We start from the raw sequence: 18467 nt of genomic DNA, 5'->3' as shown, positions 1-18467 counted from the left end.
TTCTTCTTGGTGTCCTGCCTATGGGTTTGTCTTGCGGATGCAAGCCTAGGTTTAGATGTAGTGCTCAGTGGCGGACTTGTAACAGGGTAAAATGCTTCTTAGGCATTCAAGCAAGCAAAAGAAACAACATTTCCCCACTCCTAGCAGACTTGTTACAATATGTAAGTCTGAATCGGATAAGTGCTGGAGATGTAACGAGGTTGAGGGTACATTTTATCATATGTGGTGGATTTGTAAAAATATAAAATCAAAAAATCTTTCCAGTGGCACCTTAGAGGATTTTTTATATATTTTTTATTTTATATTTTGTTCTGACTATGCAGACCAACACGGCTACCTACCTGTAATTGTAAAAGGGGGAAAGAGTTTTGGTAAATAATATATAATGAATTAAAAAAAAGATGTTTAAACGTACCTTTCAAAAAAACAAACAAAAAAAACCCAGAGTCCTTTTTGTTGGGGATAATTCAGAGGGAAATTCACAGGTTTCAAAAAAGACTACAGTGGTGCCCTGCTAGACGAAAATAATTTGTTCTGCGAATATTTTCGTCTAGCGGTTTTTTCGTCTAGCGAAGCGGCAATGCAAACCGCGGTTTTCGCTAGACGAAAAAATATTTTTTTTTTTTGTATTGCGAGGCAGCCCCATAGACAAATTCGTCTTGCAGGGCAGCCTTCTGCTAGACGAATACCTTCGTCTAGCGAGTTTTTCATCTAGCGAGGCATTCGTCTAGCGGGGCACCACTGTATTTATGTATGCTACAACCGCAGTCCGTGTTTTGTTAGCCCCAAAATGGAAAATGAGCGAGGTTCCAACCAAAAAAAGATTGGCATCTTAAAAACTGATGGAATATGTGCAACTTGCAGATTTAACATATAGAATAAGAGATCAAGAAGAATATACGTTTAAAGAAAACTGGATTTTTTTTTGAATATATGAGTGAAAATTGTGTTCATTTAAAAATGCTGGTAGCAGTAAGATAAATTCAACAGTGAAAGCAAGTTTTGATAGACGTAACAATGGATTACTGAATGGTTTAGTTCGTGTAAAATATGTATGGTATGCAAAATGAACCACGGAAAGAGAAGAAGGGAAGTCATGGGTTTAAGGTTGTTTAAATGAATGTTTTGAAATGTAAATCAGAAATGTAATTGTGTGTGTGTTTGTGTGTGTGTAGTGCTCAACCTGGGTAGCACAGGTCATGCTAAGCCATGTTTTGGCATGGTATATCACGTCCAAACATATGTAAAAACCAGTGGCATGGCACCTTGCTGTCCCAGCACAGTAGGGATGATACGTATTGACTCATCTGCTAGGAGATTTAATTTCTAGATGCCACTGGAGAGGAACTAAACTCTGAATGGCGATGCCAACGCCTCACTCTCACCAAGTGTAATGAACAGAGATCTGTTTACAGGGGAACTGTTCCTGGTAAACGTGGAGGCTTGATTCTTCCTTAAAGTCTGGAGCAAATTTCAAGTCCTGCTTGCAGGCCGTCTTGCCAGAGGTGTTATCTTCCGAATATGGGTAGCAGAATGCTTGCAGCTTCCCTCTGCTATCCACCAGTCTTCGGAGTACACCTTGGATCGCTCAGTGGGGTCGCTTCAGCATGAAACGTGGGGGGGGGGGGGAGAGAAACGATTTGAGGGCATACGTGCATTCTGTACGAAATACTCGAGTGTTCTCCCTGTTGCGATGGTGCAGGTGGGGATTGAGAGTCACGTCTGGCGATGCTAGAAGCATTCCAGAGGGAGGGATTGTGTAATGAGTTAGCGACGGCTCCTTGTCACAAAGCCCATGCTGATTCCAAAGCGGGCAGCGGGGTGGGGGTGGGGGAAGGATGAGGCGAGTGGTGGTGATGGAGACGAGCGCGGCTTGTTTTCATGTGAATATAATCCTGCTGCTTTGTGGAAGCAAAGAGGATTATTTCACACCAACAAGCCCAAATAGCGGCCTTTGAAAAGACAGCAGGGGCGTGTGTGTGTGTGTGTGTGTGTGTGTGTGTGCTTGGGAAGGAACGTTCACTTATTACACAATCCTCCTCTGACTCCCCACCTCAATCTTTCCCTTTGTCTGGAGAGATAATATATAACTTGCTCAAGGGCTTTGGGAGGGAACAACTTAGAGCGGAGGAGCAACAGGGGAGAGATATATTCAGGGCCAGCCTTGCTGTAAGATAGAATGAAGAAGGCTGCCTCAGAAGGCAAATGGTGTGAGGGAGGGAGGGAGAGCAGAATCCTGCCCTCAGGTGCCAGTGGAAGACACAGTCCACCATCACCTGTCAGGTTTCCTTGTGGTCCCTTCCAACTCTATGATCCTAGATTGCATTTACGCACATTTGCGGGCCTGTACTGCAACATTCAGGGACGCGGGTGGCGCTGTGGTCTAAACCCCCGAGCCTCTTGGGTTTGCTGATCAGGAGGTCATCGGTTCGAATCCGCTTGATGGTGGTGAGCTCCCGTTGCTCTGTCCCAGCTCCTGCCAACCTAGCAGTTCGAAAGCACGCCAGTGCAAGTAGATAAATAGGTAGCGCTGCGGCAGGAAGGTAAACAGCATTTCCGTGCACTCTGGTTTTCATCACGGTGTCCCATTGGGCCAGAAGTGGTTTAGTCATGCTGGCCACATGGCCCGGAAAGCTGTCTGTGGACAAATGCCGGCTCCCTCGGCCTGAAAGCGAGATGAGCACCACAACCCCATAGTCGCCTTTGACTGGACTTAACCGTCCAGGGGTATTTTACTGCAACATTCAGAGCAGTGCACATTTTAAAGGACAGCTGGGTTTCGCTTTGCGTATTGTTTCCTGAAAGTGCAAGTGATTTAAGTTCTCCAGGTTCACAATGTCTACGATAGCCATGTCTCGCTCCAAATGTAACTGAGCTGTAGAAAAAGTCTCTACGAACTGAAAGCAGAGACGCTCTGTGTGGCTATTATTATCCATGAAAAAGTTTCAAGAAAAACGTTTTTTAAAGGAAACGGAATCCCATTTCTCCCACATCCCTGACCAGCCATTGCCTTAGCCCATTTCCCCTGATCTGTGAGAAGTAGAGCCGAGTTTGATCTTCAACATTTCATTCTTGAGATTCAGTGGGGGGCTGCAAGGGTGGGGATCGAGAGAGCCTGAACTGGGGTTCTCTTCTCCCTTTGCTACTGCTCAGGCCCTGAGCCCCTGAGTTTCTTTGCAAACATCCTTCTGTGTTTTCGTCCCCGCAAGCGTTCGGATTGGACAGGGAGGGGGACGAGTGAGAGGTCTCGACAGACAGGCTCAGATATGATCCGTTTCCCAGGAGACGTCAGCAGTGAATGCAAATAAAAGGAGTCTATAATGAAGAGAGAGAGAGAGAGGTTTGTGTTTTTTCCTCGCTGCCTTCCACCACCAGCATTTATTGTTCGAAGATAACAGGGCAAAATGAGTACTGTACCGGCCATGCCCTTGCTCTGCAGTCTCTCTGACAACTTGCTGGGTTCTTCCCCTGACTGCCGGATTGTCCTTTTCAGTCCACAAGGAGGGAGGAGGTGTTTGTAGTCATAACGTTACAACAAACACCAGCAATTTATTGCTAACTAGCTGGACCCGGCCACGCGTTGCTGCGGCTCAGAGTGGTTAGGTGGCTCATTTGGTTCAATGGAAAAGGAAGATAGAAAAGAGAAAGCGCACGTTTGTAATTCTGTGGAGATATCGCCTCCCTCCCCACAGCTTTTCCTGTTGAACTTCCGCCTGCCTCCTCTCCGTCTTTCCCCCCGTTTTTGTCTGCCTCCCCACAGCTTCTCCCGTTGAACTCCCACCTGCCTCCTCTCCTTTCCTCCCCCATAGTGTAAGTAGACCCCGTTTTTGCCTGCCTCTGCACAGCTTCTCCTGTTGAACTCCCGCCTGCCTCTGGGAAGAATGCTGGCTCTGCCCCCCGCTCACATGACCCTGCTGTAGGTTTAGGGGTTGGTGGTATGGGGCTACCTTTGAAGGTGACCCAGAAACTACACTTAATCCAGAATGCAGCAGCTAGACTGGTGACTGGGAGCGGCCACCAAGACCATATAACACTGGTCCTAAAAGACCTACGTTGGCTCCCAGTACGTTTCTGAGCACAATTCAAAGTGTTGGTGCTGACCTTTAAAGCCCTAAACAGCCTCGGTCCTGTATACCTGAAGGAGCGTCTCCACCCCCATTGTTCGGCCCGGACACTGAGGTCCAGTTCTGAGGGCCTTCTGGCAGTTCCTTCACTGTGAGAAATGACGTTACAGGGAACCAGGCAGAGGGCCTTCTCGGTAGTGGCGCCCGCCCTGTGGAACGCCCTCCCATCATATGTCAAGGAAATAATCAACTATCTGACTTTTAGAAGGCATCTGAAGGCAGCCCTGATTAGGGAAGTTTTTAATGTTTGATGTTTTATTGTGTTTTTAGTATTCTGCTGGGAGCCGCCCACAGTGGCTGGGGAAACCCAGCCAGATGGGCGGGGTATAAATAATAAATAATAACAAATTATAATTATAATTATAATTTTATTATTGCAGGATTGGGACAGGCATAGCTGTCTCCCACAGAATTGGAGACTTGAGATGGGTAGAACTGTCCTGTTTGCATTTCCCTGTAATATGTATCTTTCATCCCTTCCTGTTTTCAATTCCATGGTTTCTGGTGTCAATGCCACAGTCTACTGTGACCTGCAAGCCCACTTTGTTTCGATCTTAGCTGACTCATGATGTCCACCCCTCTCGGATCCTCCCTCACTCCAGAGCCTCCCGGCTCATCTCACCATGCTTCCCATTCCATAGGTATTTGTGAAGGCCCACTTCGACTATGACCCAGCCTCTGACAACCTCATTCCATGTAAGGAAGCCGGGCTGAAGTTCATTGCCGGAGACCTCCTGCAGATCGTCAACCAGGACGACCCCAACTGGTGGCAGGTATGGACCTTGTGTCAAATAAATGAGCCATGGGCAGGATTAGGCCCAGGGTGCATGCTCATGGGATTAGGCATGGGTGGCGTTCAGGGAGAGCTGTTTGCTGCCAAGAAATCAGTTTGTAGGGAGCTAGGCCAGAACTAGCCAGGGAAATCAGAGTGGCTATATGCAAGACAGGGTAGGACCCACCTCCATGTTTATGTGCCCTAGAAAAGAATGCAATTCTTAGGCAAAAAAAACAAGTCTGTATGATGGGGTCTCCCCCTCTACTTTACTGCAACTCTTTCATTAAATACTGCGACTTCTGAAAATGTCAGAATGAAGAAAACGGGTTGTGTGTCTTTGTGGGGGGAAAATGCTTTTCCCATGAACTTGGGTCCTGCAATTTTCCTTCCCGCCCGGGTGCTCAGAACTAACCTTTGGTTGTTTCAGGCTTGCCACGTGGAAGGCGGCAGTGCCGGTTTGATCCCGAGCCAGCTGCTGGAGGAGAAACGCAAGGCCTTTGTGAAGCGAGACCTCGAAGTCACCCCCTCATCAGGTAAAAGGCACGGCCCCCTCCCAGAGCCTCAATTCTCAGAGTTCCCTGGGAAGAGAGACCTAGATTGTAAAACGGTTTGAGGGAGGAAATCGGACTCTCCTAACAACTCTCAGCACTTTAGACAGTCGTGGCTTCTTCCCCCAAGGAATTCTGGGAGCTGCCATTGGTCAAGGAAGCTGAGAATTCTTAGGAGACCCTCTGTTCCCCTCCCAGAGCTACAATTCTCAGAGTGGTTTAACAGTCAATCTGTCTTCCTGGGGAACTCTGGGAAAAAGAAGAAGAAGAAGAGTTTGGATTTGATATCCTGCTTTTCACTACCTGAAGGAGTCTCAAAGCGGCTAACATTCTCCTTTCCCTTCCTCCTCCTCCTCCACAACAAACACTCTGTGAGGTGAGTGGGGCTGAGAGACTTCAGAGAAGTGTGACTAGCCCAAGGTCACCCAGCAGCTGCATGGGGAGGAGCGGAGACACGAACCCAGTTCCCCAGATTACGAGTCTACCGCTCTTAACCACTATACCACACTGGCTACTAGCTCTGAGAGGGGAATACAGTGGTACCTTGGTTCTCGAACAGCTTAGTTGTCAAACAGCTTGGAACCCAAAACGCTGCAAACCCGGAAGAAAGTGTTCCGGTTTGCGAACTGTTTTCGGAAGCCGAACATGCTCCGATTCGAGTGCCATGCTTCGGATTCGAGCGCCACACTTCCTTTCTGAGTGCCGCATTGAGGTCTCTCTGTTTTTGCTATTTATTTTAGGGGTTGTTTTTAAAAGTGCGGGACGGATTAATCCATTTTGCATTAATTTCCATGGGAAAGCGCGGCTTGGTTTTGGAGCGCTTTGGTTTTGGAATGGACTTCCGGAATGGATTAAGTTTGAGAACCAAGGTACCACTGTAAAGGGTCTTCTAAGAGCTGTTGACAAACTACAGCCCCCAGAATTCCCTGGGGGAAGCGATGGCTGTTTATAGTGGTATTGTGGTGCTTTAAAGGTGCGCCATGCGAATGTGCCCCAGCTTCTTCCACATGCGCGATAGTTTTCTCTCTCCGCAGCTTTGCTTAGTGCCTCTTCCCCCCCCCCCTGGCAGGTGCCTTGTGCGGAAGCCTCAGCAGCAAGAAGAAGAAGAGGATGATGTATCTGACCACCAAAAACGCAGGCAAGGGATCTCGGCGTGTCTTCACATTTCTCCGCCGCCTGACCGTGCTTTGTCTTCATTAACGGCTGACGGCGATTTCTTTCCCTCCCACTTCAGAGTTCGACCGGCACGAGCTGCTGATCTATGAGGAAGTGGCTCGCATGCCCCCATTCCGCAGAAAAACCTTGGTGCTGATCGGGGCTCAGGGGGTCGGCCGGCGCAGTCTTAAGAACAAGCTCATCATGTCTGACCAGTCGCAGTATGGAACCACCATCCCGTGTGAGTCTTGCTGACTGCAGACAGGGTGTCAGGAATGAGCCAGCTCCAAGCGAAGGTTTGCAGCCAACTGCAGAAAGCAGCCAGGAACAGAGAGGCTTAGATGTTAGTTAGGCAGGGGAAAGCCGACAGCTGCAGACTTCGGCTCTTCCTGATCTTGACAGGCCGGCTGATAAGGCAGTAGCTGAGAGCAGGCTAAGCCAAAGCTCGCAGGAAGCACAAATAGGCATGAATAGACTCAGCCTTTCAGACCAGGAAGAGGTTGGAGCTGACCCACTAAGTCCAAGGAGTCGGCGAATGGGAGGGTTGCTAGACAGGAAGCAAAACATGAGGCGTAAGAGCCGTAAGTTCAATACCTTCTCTCGTGGCCGGAAGCAGTCTTCAGAAGGGTCATATTGAGTAATGATGCCAGAGCCTATCTGTTTGTTTATGCAATAAATCCTCCTTTTTCATTACCTACGCTTACTGTGTTATCAAGCTGGGAACCTGGACTCCTGACACAGGGGCACCGAGGGGATCTTAACATCCTGGCAGATCCTAGTTCTGTTGTTGCACTCTGCCCTGGGTCTCTGTGTGTATGTGTGTGTATGCGAAAGAGAGTCCTGCACCTTGTGTTAGGAATGGATGAATCGGTCTACTTCCGATTCAGCTTCATTTATTTGGAAAACAATATTTGTGGTTATATGTATGTATGTATACACACACACACACACTCCTCTCACTAGAGGGGGAGACAGATCCCATCTCCAGTTTCAGTTTCTGGGTAATCTTTCTTTGTTCATCTGTGCTTCTGCAGATACTTCACGGAGACCCAAGGATCACGAAAAGACCGGGCAGGTGTATTGCTTTGTGACCAGGAGTGAGATGGAGGGAGACATCAAAGCAGGCCGCTACCTGGAACACGGCGAGTATGAAGGAAACCTCTATGGGACCAAGATTGACTCCATCCATGAAGTCGTAGAGTCAGGCAAGATGTGCATTCTGGATGTGAACCCCCAGGTACTGCTTCTTTTCTCGCTCCAAGGGTTGGGACCGAGGGAGGACCGGGGAGAGAGTCTTCCCTTGGTCGGCTATGCCAGGAACCTTTCCTGGTTGCAATGCTAGGTCTTGGATTGCGTAATTTATTTAGGTCACATCATTTGTAAGTGCAGAATTGCAACTCTACTCTCATCAGTGTTGCAGTACTGGAAGTCAGTCTCTCTCTCTCTCTCTCTTTCTTTCTTTCATTTGTTTCTATCTTTCTTTTCTCCTTTCTCTCTTTCTCTCTTTCTTTCCTCCTTCCTTCCTTCCTTCCTTTCTCTCTCTCTTCTCTCTCTCTCTCCTCTCACTCTTCCTCTCACTTTCTTTCTTCTCTCTCCCCCCCTCTCTTTCTTGCCCCTTTCTCTTCTCTCTTCTCTCTCTCTCTTTCTTTCCTCTCTCTCTCTCCCCCTCTCACTTTCTCACTTTCTTTCCTCTCTCTCTCTCCCCCTCTCTCTTTCTTGCCCCCTCTCTTCTCTCTTCTTTCTCTCTCCTCTCCTCTCTCTTTCTTCCCCCTCTCTCTTCTCTCTCTCTCTCTTCTCTTCTCTCTCTTTCTTCCCCCTCTCTCTTCTCTCTTCTTTCTCTCTCTTTCTTTCCTCTCTCTCTCCTCTCTCTCTCTTTCTTCCCCCTTCCCCCTTCTCTCTCTCTCTCTCTCTCTCCTCTCACTCTTCCTCTCTCTTTCTTCCCCCTTTCTCTTCTCTCTCTCTCTCTTCTCTCCTCTCTCTTTCTTCCCCCTCTCTCTTCTCTCTTCTTTCTCTCTCTTTCTCCCCCCCCCTCTCGCTCTCTCTCTGATGCGTCAAAAGGCTGTGAAAGTTTTGAGAACAGCGGAGTTCGTCCCTTACGTGGTGTTCATTGAGGCACCAGATTTTGAAACCCTTCGAGCCATGAACAAGGCAGCGCTGGAGAACGGTGTGGCAACCAAGCAGCTTGCGGTGAGTCCGCTCAACTCCCTCATGGCAAGCAAGCAGGCGGAAGCAGCAGTGGCGAGGAAGAGGGGCGGCAGGAGCTGGGGCTAGTGGCAGCAAGGAAGGAGGGCTCTGGAGGGGGCCTTGCCAAGCACACCTCCTGCACAGAACTTGGCCTGGGGGCGGGGGGAGAGACAGTCCCTCCACAATAACCCCTAGCGTAACACAGAAGGGTTGTTAGAATCCAAGCTAAATGCCGTCATTTTGATATAAGGTGTGGTCCTCATAAATACACCAGCTATGTTAATGGAAGTGCTGTTAATGAGAGGCTATGGCATGGAAATCTTGCTGATGTATTCAATGATCCAGTTATGTGACAGTGTGCCTGCTCAATTTCCCTCTCTTCTTCTTTTTTGTCTTTAATAATAATAGTAATAATAATAATTCAATTTATATACCACCCTTTATCAAAAGATCCCAGGGTGGTGTGGCATATTGTTGTTGTTGTTGTTGTTGTTGTTGTTGTTGTTGTTGTTATTTTACAATAACCTCTCTATTCTTGTTACAGGTAGGTAGCCGTGTTGGTCTGCCATAGTCAAAACAAAATAAAAAATAAAAAAATCCTTCCAGTAGCACCTTAGAGACCAACTAAGTTTGTTCTTGGTACGAAAGCTCATACCAAGAACAAACCTAGTTGGTCTCTAAGGTGCTACTGGAAGGATTTTTTATTTTTTTATTTTTTTCCTCTCTCTCTCTTCTTTATATTCTAATGAAATTTATTCCAAAAAACCCACATGGAGCATAAAAAACCACAATAATAGACAGCATAATAATAAAATAATCACAATAACAGCCCCCCGCTACACAGCTTTTAACAGGCCATAGATTATGTAATGGCCAAAGGGCAGGGTTAAGAGGAATGTTTTCCCCCTGGCTCCTAAAGAAATGTAATGATGGTGCCAGGAGAGCCTCTCTGGGGAGAGCCTTCCACAGATGGGGAGTGGCCACAGAGAAGGCCCGTTCTCTTGTTGCCACCCTCCGGACCTCTCTGGGATGGGGGTCATAGAGAAGGGCCTCAGGTGACAAGCGCAGGGTCCAGGTCAGTTTGAATGAGGAGGGGCAGTCCCTAAGGTATCGAGGTCCTGAGCCGTTGTAGGTTTGTTGGTTGGCTTCATTACAAAATGATAACAAATTCTGCAGAGTAAGAGAAGAAACATAGCAGCTTGCCCTTTTGCTATTGACAAGCTGGAACATGTGCAAAAGGGTGGCGCTGTGGTCTAAAGCACTGAGCCTCTTGGGCTTGCCGATCACAAGGTCGGCAGTTTGAATCCCCGCAACGGGGTGAGCTCCCGTTGACCGGTCCCTGCTCCTGCCAACCTAGCAGTCCGAAAGCACGCCAAAAATGCAAGTAGATAAATAGGTACCACTCCGGCGGGAAGGTAAACGCCGTTTCCGTGCGCTGCTCCGTTTTTCGCCAAAAGCGGGCAGGACCTGAACCAATGGCTTCAAGTTAGAAGAAAGGAGACTGTTGGGGTTGTTGGGCTGTTGTTTTTATTTTGACGATATATTTTGTGGTTTTATATTTTGATTTTGTTCTGTGAAGCGCCCTGAGACCTCCGGGTATAGGGCGGTATATAACTAATAATAATAATAATAATAATAATAATAATAATAATAATAATAATACTTTGCGTGTCGTACCAGGATGCCGACCTGAAGCGGACGGTTGACGAGAGCTGCCGGATCCAGCGGGGTTATGGTCACTACTTTGACCTCTGCTTGGTCAACGACAACATGGAGCAGACATTCCAGCAGCTGCAGGAGGCCTTGGAGAAGCTGCACAACGAACCACAGTGGGTCCCTGTCAGCTGGGTTTACTAGAGGGACGCCCGGCCTCTCCTCCTCCTCCTCCTCCTCCTCGTCCTCTTCCTCCTCCTCCTCTTCCCCACAGCCTCAAGAGCATCAGCTTTCTCCTCCTCACTTGGCCAAGAAACCTAGATCTCCTAACTTGCAGCACCCAGCACGTGCCCTTGCCGTCTTTCTCCTTTTTCCAACCACTGGGCGCCACCTGAATACCCCAGGCAAATCAGGTGCAACAAAAAAGTTGGCTTTATCAGATTCGGAAAGCAAAGGTGCTTCCTTGACGGTCCGCCCCAGAACACCTCCAACCAGCCAAGGACATTGCCACAGGTGTGTGGGGGCCCCGCTCTCCCCCACCACCTCCCCATTGCTGGCAACGAAGGAAGAATTCATCTCATAGCGAACGTGGGGGGTTGGTCAGAGGGGTCGAGCCAGGCTACCAGTTACCCACAATGCCTTGCCCTGTCGGCTCCACCTAATTGTGGCCGGCTCCTCTGATTGGGTCAGGCGGAAGAGGGGAGGGTGGGAACACAGCGCCTCTCCGGCCACAGCTAACTCACTGCCAAAATCACAGCTTTGCCGATGGACCACAATCTCAATATTGCCAAAAGAACCGGTAGCCTGGGGGTGTTGCCCCCTCCCGCCCCCCCTTGCCCCCACTGAACATACCACGCTGAGTAGATTCTGCGGGGTATTGAGAAACCGCAGAGGAACGCCTGAAAGGTTTGTAAGCGAGACAAGGAAGAAAGTGATGCAAGATGGCTTCATGGTGGGGACTTTGCACTTGGACTTGTTCCCCTGGGCCGTGGGGCTGAACGAGATCCTTCGGCCTCAGTTGAGCTGTCTGTAAAATGGGGCTATTTAATATGGTTCGTTTTTGTTCTGCGCTGTTTGCAGAGGCGGGCTCCCTCGCCGCAAATATCCCGGAAGAGCTGTTGGGCGCGTTGTGTCTCTGGTACAACCTGGGTCTCCCTCAGCCTCCCCAAAGACCCCTCTCCCTGCCCCCAAAGCTCTTAGAAAAGCTTCTTTCAACTCTCCTAGGCGACACTGGGCAAGGTGGGCTTATGGTTCGACTCTGCAAAAGGCAGCGTCGTATCAGCTAGGAAGTCGTTCTTCTCCAGCCTCCAGGAAGCTGACCCGGTACTAGTAGGAAAGCAGCGTAGGGGGGCTGCGAGGGAAACCCCGGGCTGGCATCAGGGGTCAGCGTTGGTGGGCACCTGCCAAGGCCCACAACTTTGCAAGGGGGGCACCATTTCCTCCCTGCTCCTCAGCTGACTTCTTGCCTCCAAGAAGAGAGCCAGTGTGGTGTAGTGGTTAAGAGCAGTAGACTCGTAATCTGGTGAACCGGGTTCGTGTCTCCGCTCCTCCACATGCAGCTGCTGGGTGACCTTGGGCTAGTCACACTTCTCTGAAGTCTCTCAGCCCCACTCACCTCACAGAGTGTTTGATGTGGGGGAGGAAGGGAAAGGAGAATGTTAGCCGCTTTGAGACTCCTCCGGGTAGTGATAAAGCGGGATATCAAATCCAAACTCTTCTCTTCTTCTTCCAAGCATGTAAACATTAAGAACATAGAGCTATAGCATGCTCCTTCACCTGCCTTATGTTCTCCCTGTAGGTGGATGCATGGATCTGGCCCAGAGGGAGAGGGCAAGAGAGTGGGCACCTTAGAGGAGAAGTGTGAGGGGGGGAGGCACCATGAGCACACCTTGTCCAACATGCCCCACCCCTTGCAAACAAACCTCTAAAATCCCCAGAGAAAGCAATAGCAATTACCGTCATCTCTGATCCTAATCCTTGCTGTTCCTGCTGCTGCAGCCCACAGCCCTCTCTGCCCCTTTTTGCAACATCAAAATGCAAAACAGATTATCGGGCATTTAAAATCCGCAGCGCAGAAATGCAGGCTGCTTCTTCTCGTCTGCGCCTACGTGAAACCCACTCCCCTCGCGGATTCCGCTTCCCGGATTTTCCCCGTTGCCCCCCACCATTTTGGCTCTTCCCCACCAGGCTTACCTGCAGTTGCTTCCCTCGAGTTCCAGGGTTCTCCTTTTCTCCTGCCAAGGACCAACAATCACTACCTCACAACTCTACGGCAGCTGTTAACTGGCGGGACTACCCGCTGCAGGGCAAGGGCAGAACCTTGGACTTGGGGAGTTTTTTTAATTGCCAGATAAAGAAAATAAGCTTCTCTGCAGTGCTTCTCCCACATGCCAATTTCTTTCTCCCCCCACCCTTAAAAAAATGAAACCCGATTCCCTCCCACCCATCGCCCACCTCTGAGATGATTCTGAGTCTGTGGGGAGCTGGTCACCAGGGCAATGTGGGGCAGAGCCCAACCAGTATATTTACCACTGTATCTTTGCGAGGGAGGATGATGATGGAGAGAAACCCAGAACAAAACGGCCCCATCTCAGGCAGACCCACACTTATGCATCGGGTCCAGCGGTTATCGGGCTACTTTCATGGGGTCAGGTAAGGGAGGAGGGGATATTTCCCTTTATAAGTCAGGAGAGAGGATAGCCCCAGCTCTCTCCCCCCACTGTATTATGTGCATTCCTCCTACTTTGTTCACAGAAAGTTTGTGGTGGGGGAAAGGTCGACACTGTTGGTTATTTATGGAGCATTTTTTTTTGTTTGCGGAGAGGTTAGGCCATGTTGCATCAAGCAGTTGTGTCGCCTCACTTTCCCCTGCATTTCCCCATCCTTGTTGCAAGAAGTCCAGTTTTGGGGAGAGGGAGGGGGGCAGAGGGTTCGTTGCGCAAGAGCATGAATCGACTGTAAGAGTGTGCTACCTGAATTTGCCAGGGGGCAATCTGGTAGCACCTGAAGTCCCTGGCCAGGTTTCTTGTTTCTTGCAACACCCAGCGTTAATTCGAAAAGGAAAAAAAATAGCAATAACTCCACCTGCTGGTAATCAAGTTTGTGCTTTCCCAGTAACTTGCTCATGTACAGAACTGCAAGGGGAGGACAGTGCATTGATACTGTTGGGGTTCAGTACCCAAGACCTTGGACAGCCAATAAGACGCAGAATCCAATTGTCCGTCAAACAGAACATTTATTTATTTATTAACAGGTAGGTAGCCATGTTGGTCTGCCATAGTCAATAATAATAATATTTTTTTTTTAAAAAAAAGAAAATCCTTCCAGTAGCACCTTAAAGACCAACTAAGTTTGTTATTGGTATGAGCTTTTGTGTGCATGCAGGTATCTGAAGAAGTGTGCATGCACACGAAAGCTCATACCAATAACAAACTTAGTTGGTCTCTAAGGTGCTACTGGAAGGATTTTATTTTTTTATTTTGTTTCATTTATTTATTAAATCACTGCGATGCGTTCTGGCTTACTCTCACCGTGCTGATGGGGCAAGCGGGACCCCGAGAGCTGAAACACACTGCTATTTCTACCAAACATACAGGTGAAACTCGAAAAATTAGAATATTGTGGGAAAGTTCATTTATGTAAGCAATTGTTTTAATTAGCTACTGGAGTTTAATATATAAGATAGACTCATGACACGCAAAGCGAGATTATGTCAAGCCTTTGTTTGTTATAATTGTGATGATTATGGCGTACAGCTGATGAAAACCCCAAAGTTGAAATTGTTAATTTGGGGTTCTCATCAGCTGTACGCCATAATCATCACAATTTTAACAAATAAAGGCTTGACATATCTCACTTTGCATGTCATGAGTCTATCTCATATATTAGTTTCACCTTTTCAGTTGAATTACTGAAAGAAATGAACCTTTCCACGATATTCTAATTTTTTGAGTTTCACCTGTATATCAAGATGTATTTCAGACATGGAGAGAGTCAGGATTTTCCACTCCACAATAGCAAGGCTGCGAAACAGGATCTTCTGATCTTCCTTGTCCCCTCATTGTTCGCTCAACAACCTTCCTTGGGAGATAAGCAGGTCTGGAGATAAGGGCTACGTGATCTTGTCCAGGACGTATGCAGACCTGACATTTCCACCCAGCCCAGAGCTTCAGGCACCCCCTCGCTCACAAACACATTTCCGATTTCAATGCCCTAGAGGTCTCCACAGGGTTTAATCCAGCACGGGCTAAAACCCTCATTTGAATTTGCCTTATGGCAATGCCTTCTCTCCAAACACAGTGGGAACGGTTTGATTTGCGACCCGTACCCTTTTTGCCACCCGCCCAAGAACCACGCCTTATTTATTAGCTTCTCAAATAACCACTCTGACCCTCTTTGGGATCTTAATTCTCTTGTGATCAGTGGCTTCCAAATCTTTCTCATGTGCTTTTTATATCCCACAAATGTAGGCGCGCATGAATTTTTAATTTTGTACAGATAGCTAAAATGGAGGAGAGATTTATGTACCTTTATTTGGGGCGGGGAAAAACATGTATATTTAAAGAGAGAGAAATCTATATAAATTGGTAGCCGTTACGGGTGCGCAAAGAGGAAACGAGTATTATTGACTGTAGCACCCTGGCTAGAAATGCCCAAAAGGACACACCTGGTGTTATAGCAAAACAGGTGCTAAAAATCAAAGCAGAATTTTTTTTTGGGGGGGGGGAGGCAGTAATTTAAAAGCAGTTATGCTGTTGTTTATATGGATTAAGTGATAGAGCAGTGGGGGGCGGGGAGCTGTCTCTTTTGGAGCAGTCACCATTTACTGTTCCTCTGAGGCCCAGCTCACACACACACACACACACACACACACGTAGCTACCTAGTGGTCACTCAGAATCCAGACTAGGGTTTCGTAGAGGGTGTCCGGCAAAAACTTGGCAATTATTACACTGCCTTGTGGCGGCAGTGGTGTAGCGAAATTGCTGGATTTACAGGGGGCCTGTAGCACCCACTGAACTTAGTGGGACTTAATTCAAAGCAGATACAGGTGAAACTCGAAAAATTAGAATATCGTGGAAAGGTTCGTTTCTTTCAGTAATTCAACTTAAAAGGTGAAACTAATATATGAGACAGACTCGTGACATGCAAAGCGAGCTACGTCATGCCTTTTTTTTGTTATAATTGTGATGATTATGGCGTACAGCTGATGAGAACCCCAAATTAACAATTTCAACTTTGGGGTTTTCATCAGCTGTACGCCATAATCATCACAATTATAACAAGCAAAGGCTTGGCATATCTCGCTTTGCATGTCATGAGTCTATGTCATATATTAAACTCCAGTAGCTAATGAAAACAATTGGTTACATAAATGGACTTTCCCACAATATTCTAATTTTTCGAGTTTCACCTGTATATGCACATTCCCACCAATGACTCCTAGGTTCATTCTTAATGGCGTTTTGCTTATATTTGCATTTCTGCTTGGACTCATTTAATTTTATTTATTTTTAACTGCAAATGCTCCTGCAGTTTTGTCCTGTCACTCACTTCTCATGGTCTTGATCTTTGTACCTGCCCATCTCTCCATAGTACTTCTGTGCCTCTGTTCCCCCTTTTCTTTCTTTTACACGTGTCTCTTAGGTGGGATAAATCTTGACGTCATGTTTGGCACTTCCGGATTTCCCTTTTGGGAGGGCCCTGATCTCCCACCTGGGTGGGAATTGGCATATAGGCTCCCATGAGTGGGAGATTGAGAAAGTCAGGGACTGGCATCTAAATGGGGCCACAAACACCATTTAAAAGCTTTGGGCTTAGTGGAGATGGGGCAACTTTGGGGTTCTGCTTCAGGCAGCAAAATGTCTTGGACAAGCACCGGCCTTGTTTTATTCCTTTTTTGCCACATTCACGCCATACTTTTAAAGCTCTGTGTTGTCATGTTAAACAGTCATGTTTCGGGAGGCTTTTAATGTTTAATAGATTATTGCATTTTAATGTTCTGTTGGAAGCCGCCCAGAGTGGCTGGGGAAACCCAGCCAGATGGGCGGGGTATAAATAAATTATTATTATTATTATTATTCCCCCATAGAATTCTGGGAACTGTAGTTTATCAAGAGTAGTTAGAAGACTCCCTGAGCTACAGTTCCCATAATTCCCTGGGAAGAAGGATTGACTGTTAAACCACTCTGGGAAGGGAACCAGGGTTCTTCTATCAATTCTCAGCATCCTTGACAAATGTCAGCTCCCAGAATTCCTCGGGGGAAGCCACGACTATTTAACGTGCAATCCCCACGACTATTTAAAGTGGAATCCTGGTGCTTTTAAATGTATGACATGAATGTGTCCTTGGCATCTTCCATCACTTTTTTAAAAAATCTTCCTCCTGCTTCCCGTTGAGCTGACACCCCCCCCCCCAACTCATTCTTTCCATCTATCTCTGTTTTTTAAAAATAATAACTGTGGGTTTTGCCCGGGGCTGCACTCACAAGTCTTGCTTCCAGTATTATATCGACAACTACAAGGGCTAAAAATGTTATTAAAGTGGAACTTTAGGCATAAAGAACACCGCACACTTAAAATACACGATGAAATCACAAGAAGTGGAAAGTCTGGAGAACAACCCCACTTCACGGACTTGGCAGCATAGAGTGGCTTTCTCTCCCCTTATTTATTTTTTAAAACTGTATAAACGGTGCAACAGAGTCTCATACTGGGAATGTCACCTCCTTAATTTTTCTCTTTCTCCCTCTGTTTTGGAAAGGGGTGCGTTCTGCTGTCACGTATTTTTACCGTTACCTTTACTTTAACGAAGATGAACAGTTCAGTATCATGTCTATTGTGTGTGTGTGTGTGATAGGAAAGTCGTCTCTCTTGAGAGTGTCATGTTATTTTCAGTAGCGCCACATTTTAGATGGTGTTTTTGTCCTGGGTGTTTCGAGAGCTCGGTAGGTTCTCATCTAACTGATTGGGTGGGTCCTTTCCTGTTGTCACTGCTATAGGGTGGGGGGAGAGAAACATTGTACATGTTTTCCTGTTCTGAATTTTTATTGTTATTATAGTTATCTATTTATTTATTTATAAAGAACGATAAGAACGACACTTTCCGATTAAGAGCGTTCGGATTTCCCCCCTTGCAGTTTCTGATGGTAAACTCAAGAGGGTGCTGCAGCCAGTACAATACCTAGCTACAAACTGGACCAACACAGAGGTTTAGATTCCGATACAGTGGAACCCCAGTTTTTCGAACGTAATCATTTCCGGAAGACCGTTCGACTTCCGAAACATTCGAAAAACTGGAAGCAGGAGCCTCGATTCGGTAGGGAAACTCAAAACGGAAGCTGCATCGGACATTCGGGTTCTGAAAAACGTTCGAAAACCGGAACATTTACTTCTGGGTTTTTGCCGTTCGGAAGCTGAAACGTTCAGAAATGGAGCCATTCGAGAATCTTTTCTTTTACTTAATTTTATTTCAAAGCATTTCTACAGCTCTCGATTGCAAAAGCCAACAAGCCTCAAAGCGGTTAAGGAAAAGATAAAAGCAAGAAAATCGGGGTGGGGGGGGAATAATTACGACACTTTGAAACATGCAAAATGAATAAAAGCAGGTGAAACTTCACGTCACCTATGAGCTATGTGGCAGCTACCCTGCCACGCTACTTCTGGTGTTAGTGTTCAAGTTACTGCTGTGCTGTGAACCCCTTGGTTGTTGTTGTTGTTTTTTAGCAAGTCACCGAGGAGAATTTTGAAGGAAAGCTTCACATCTGAGGTGGGCATGGAGTTGTACCTCATACTCTCCTGCCACACTTCTGGGAATGTGCATGCAACCACCAGGGCTGGGCGATAACTGGCTTTCAACATCGGAATATATCACCGGCTAAACGTCACGATATATCAATATGATGTCTGAAATAAGGATGGCCCTGTGTTGCATTGGCTGGCTTCACAGTTTCCACCACGTTGTGATTTTAGCATAGTGCACACATATGATTCGTGATATATATCACCAGGTCAAAAATTATGACACTGA

At 47.2% G+C, this 18467-nt stretch overlaps 1 protein-coding gene across 2 annotated transcripts in view; it reads left to right on the top strand.

Annotated features, from left to right (window-relative positions):
* The window catches only part of MPP2 (membrane palmitoylated protein 2), a 64896-nt gene extending 54251 nt beyond the window's left edge, over positions 1 to 10645 (top strand). For both annotated transcript variants that reach the window (XM_033170549.1, XM_033170548.1), the window contains 7 exons: positions 4766 to 4897; positions 5327 to 5432; positions 6517 to 6585; positions 6682 to 6843; positions 7637 to 7839; positions 8661 to 8789; positions 10467 to 10645. In XM_033170549.1, the coding sequence (XP_033026440.1) occupies positions 4766 to 4897; positions 5327 to 5432; positions 6517 to 6585; positions 6682 to 6843; positions 7637 to 7839; positions 8661 to 8789; positions 10467 to 10643 (978 nt within the window). In that variant the 3' untranslated portion in view covers positions 10644 to 10645. The remainder of the gene's footprint in view (positions 1 to 4765; positions 4898 to 5326; positions 5433 to 6516; positions 6586 to 6681; positions 6844 to 7636; positions 7840 to 8660; positions 8790 to 10466) is intronic.
* Positions 10646 to 18467: the final 7822 nt, after the last annotated feature.

The sequence above is a fragment of the Lacerta agilis genome, chromosome 14 (genome assembly GCF_009819535.1).
Source record: "Lacerta agilis isolate rLacAgi1 chromosome 14, rLacAgi1.pri, whole genome shotgun sequence".
In the NCBI taxonomy this organism is placed as follows: domain Eukaryota; kingdom Metazoa; phylum Chordata; class Lepidosauria; order Squamata; family Lacertidae; genus Lacerta; species Lacerta agilis.
This window is presented reverse-complemented; position numbering and strand designations above follow the sequence as displayed.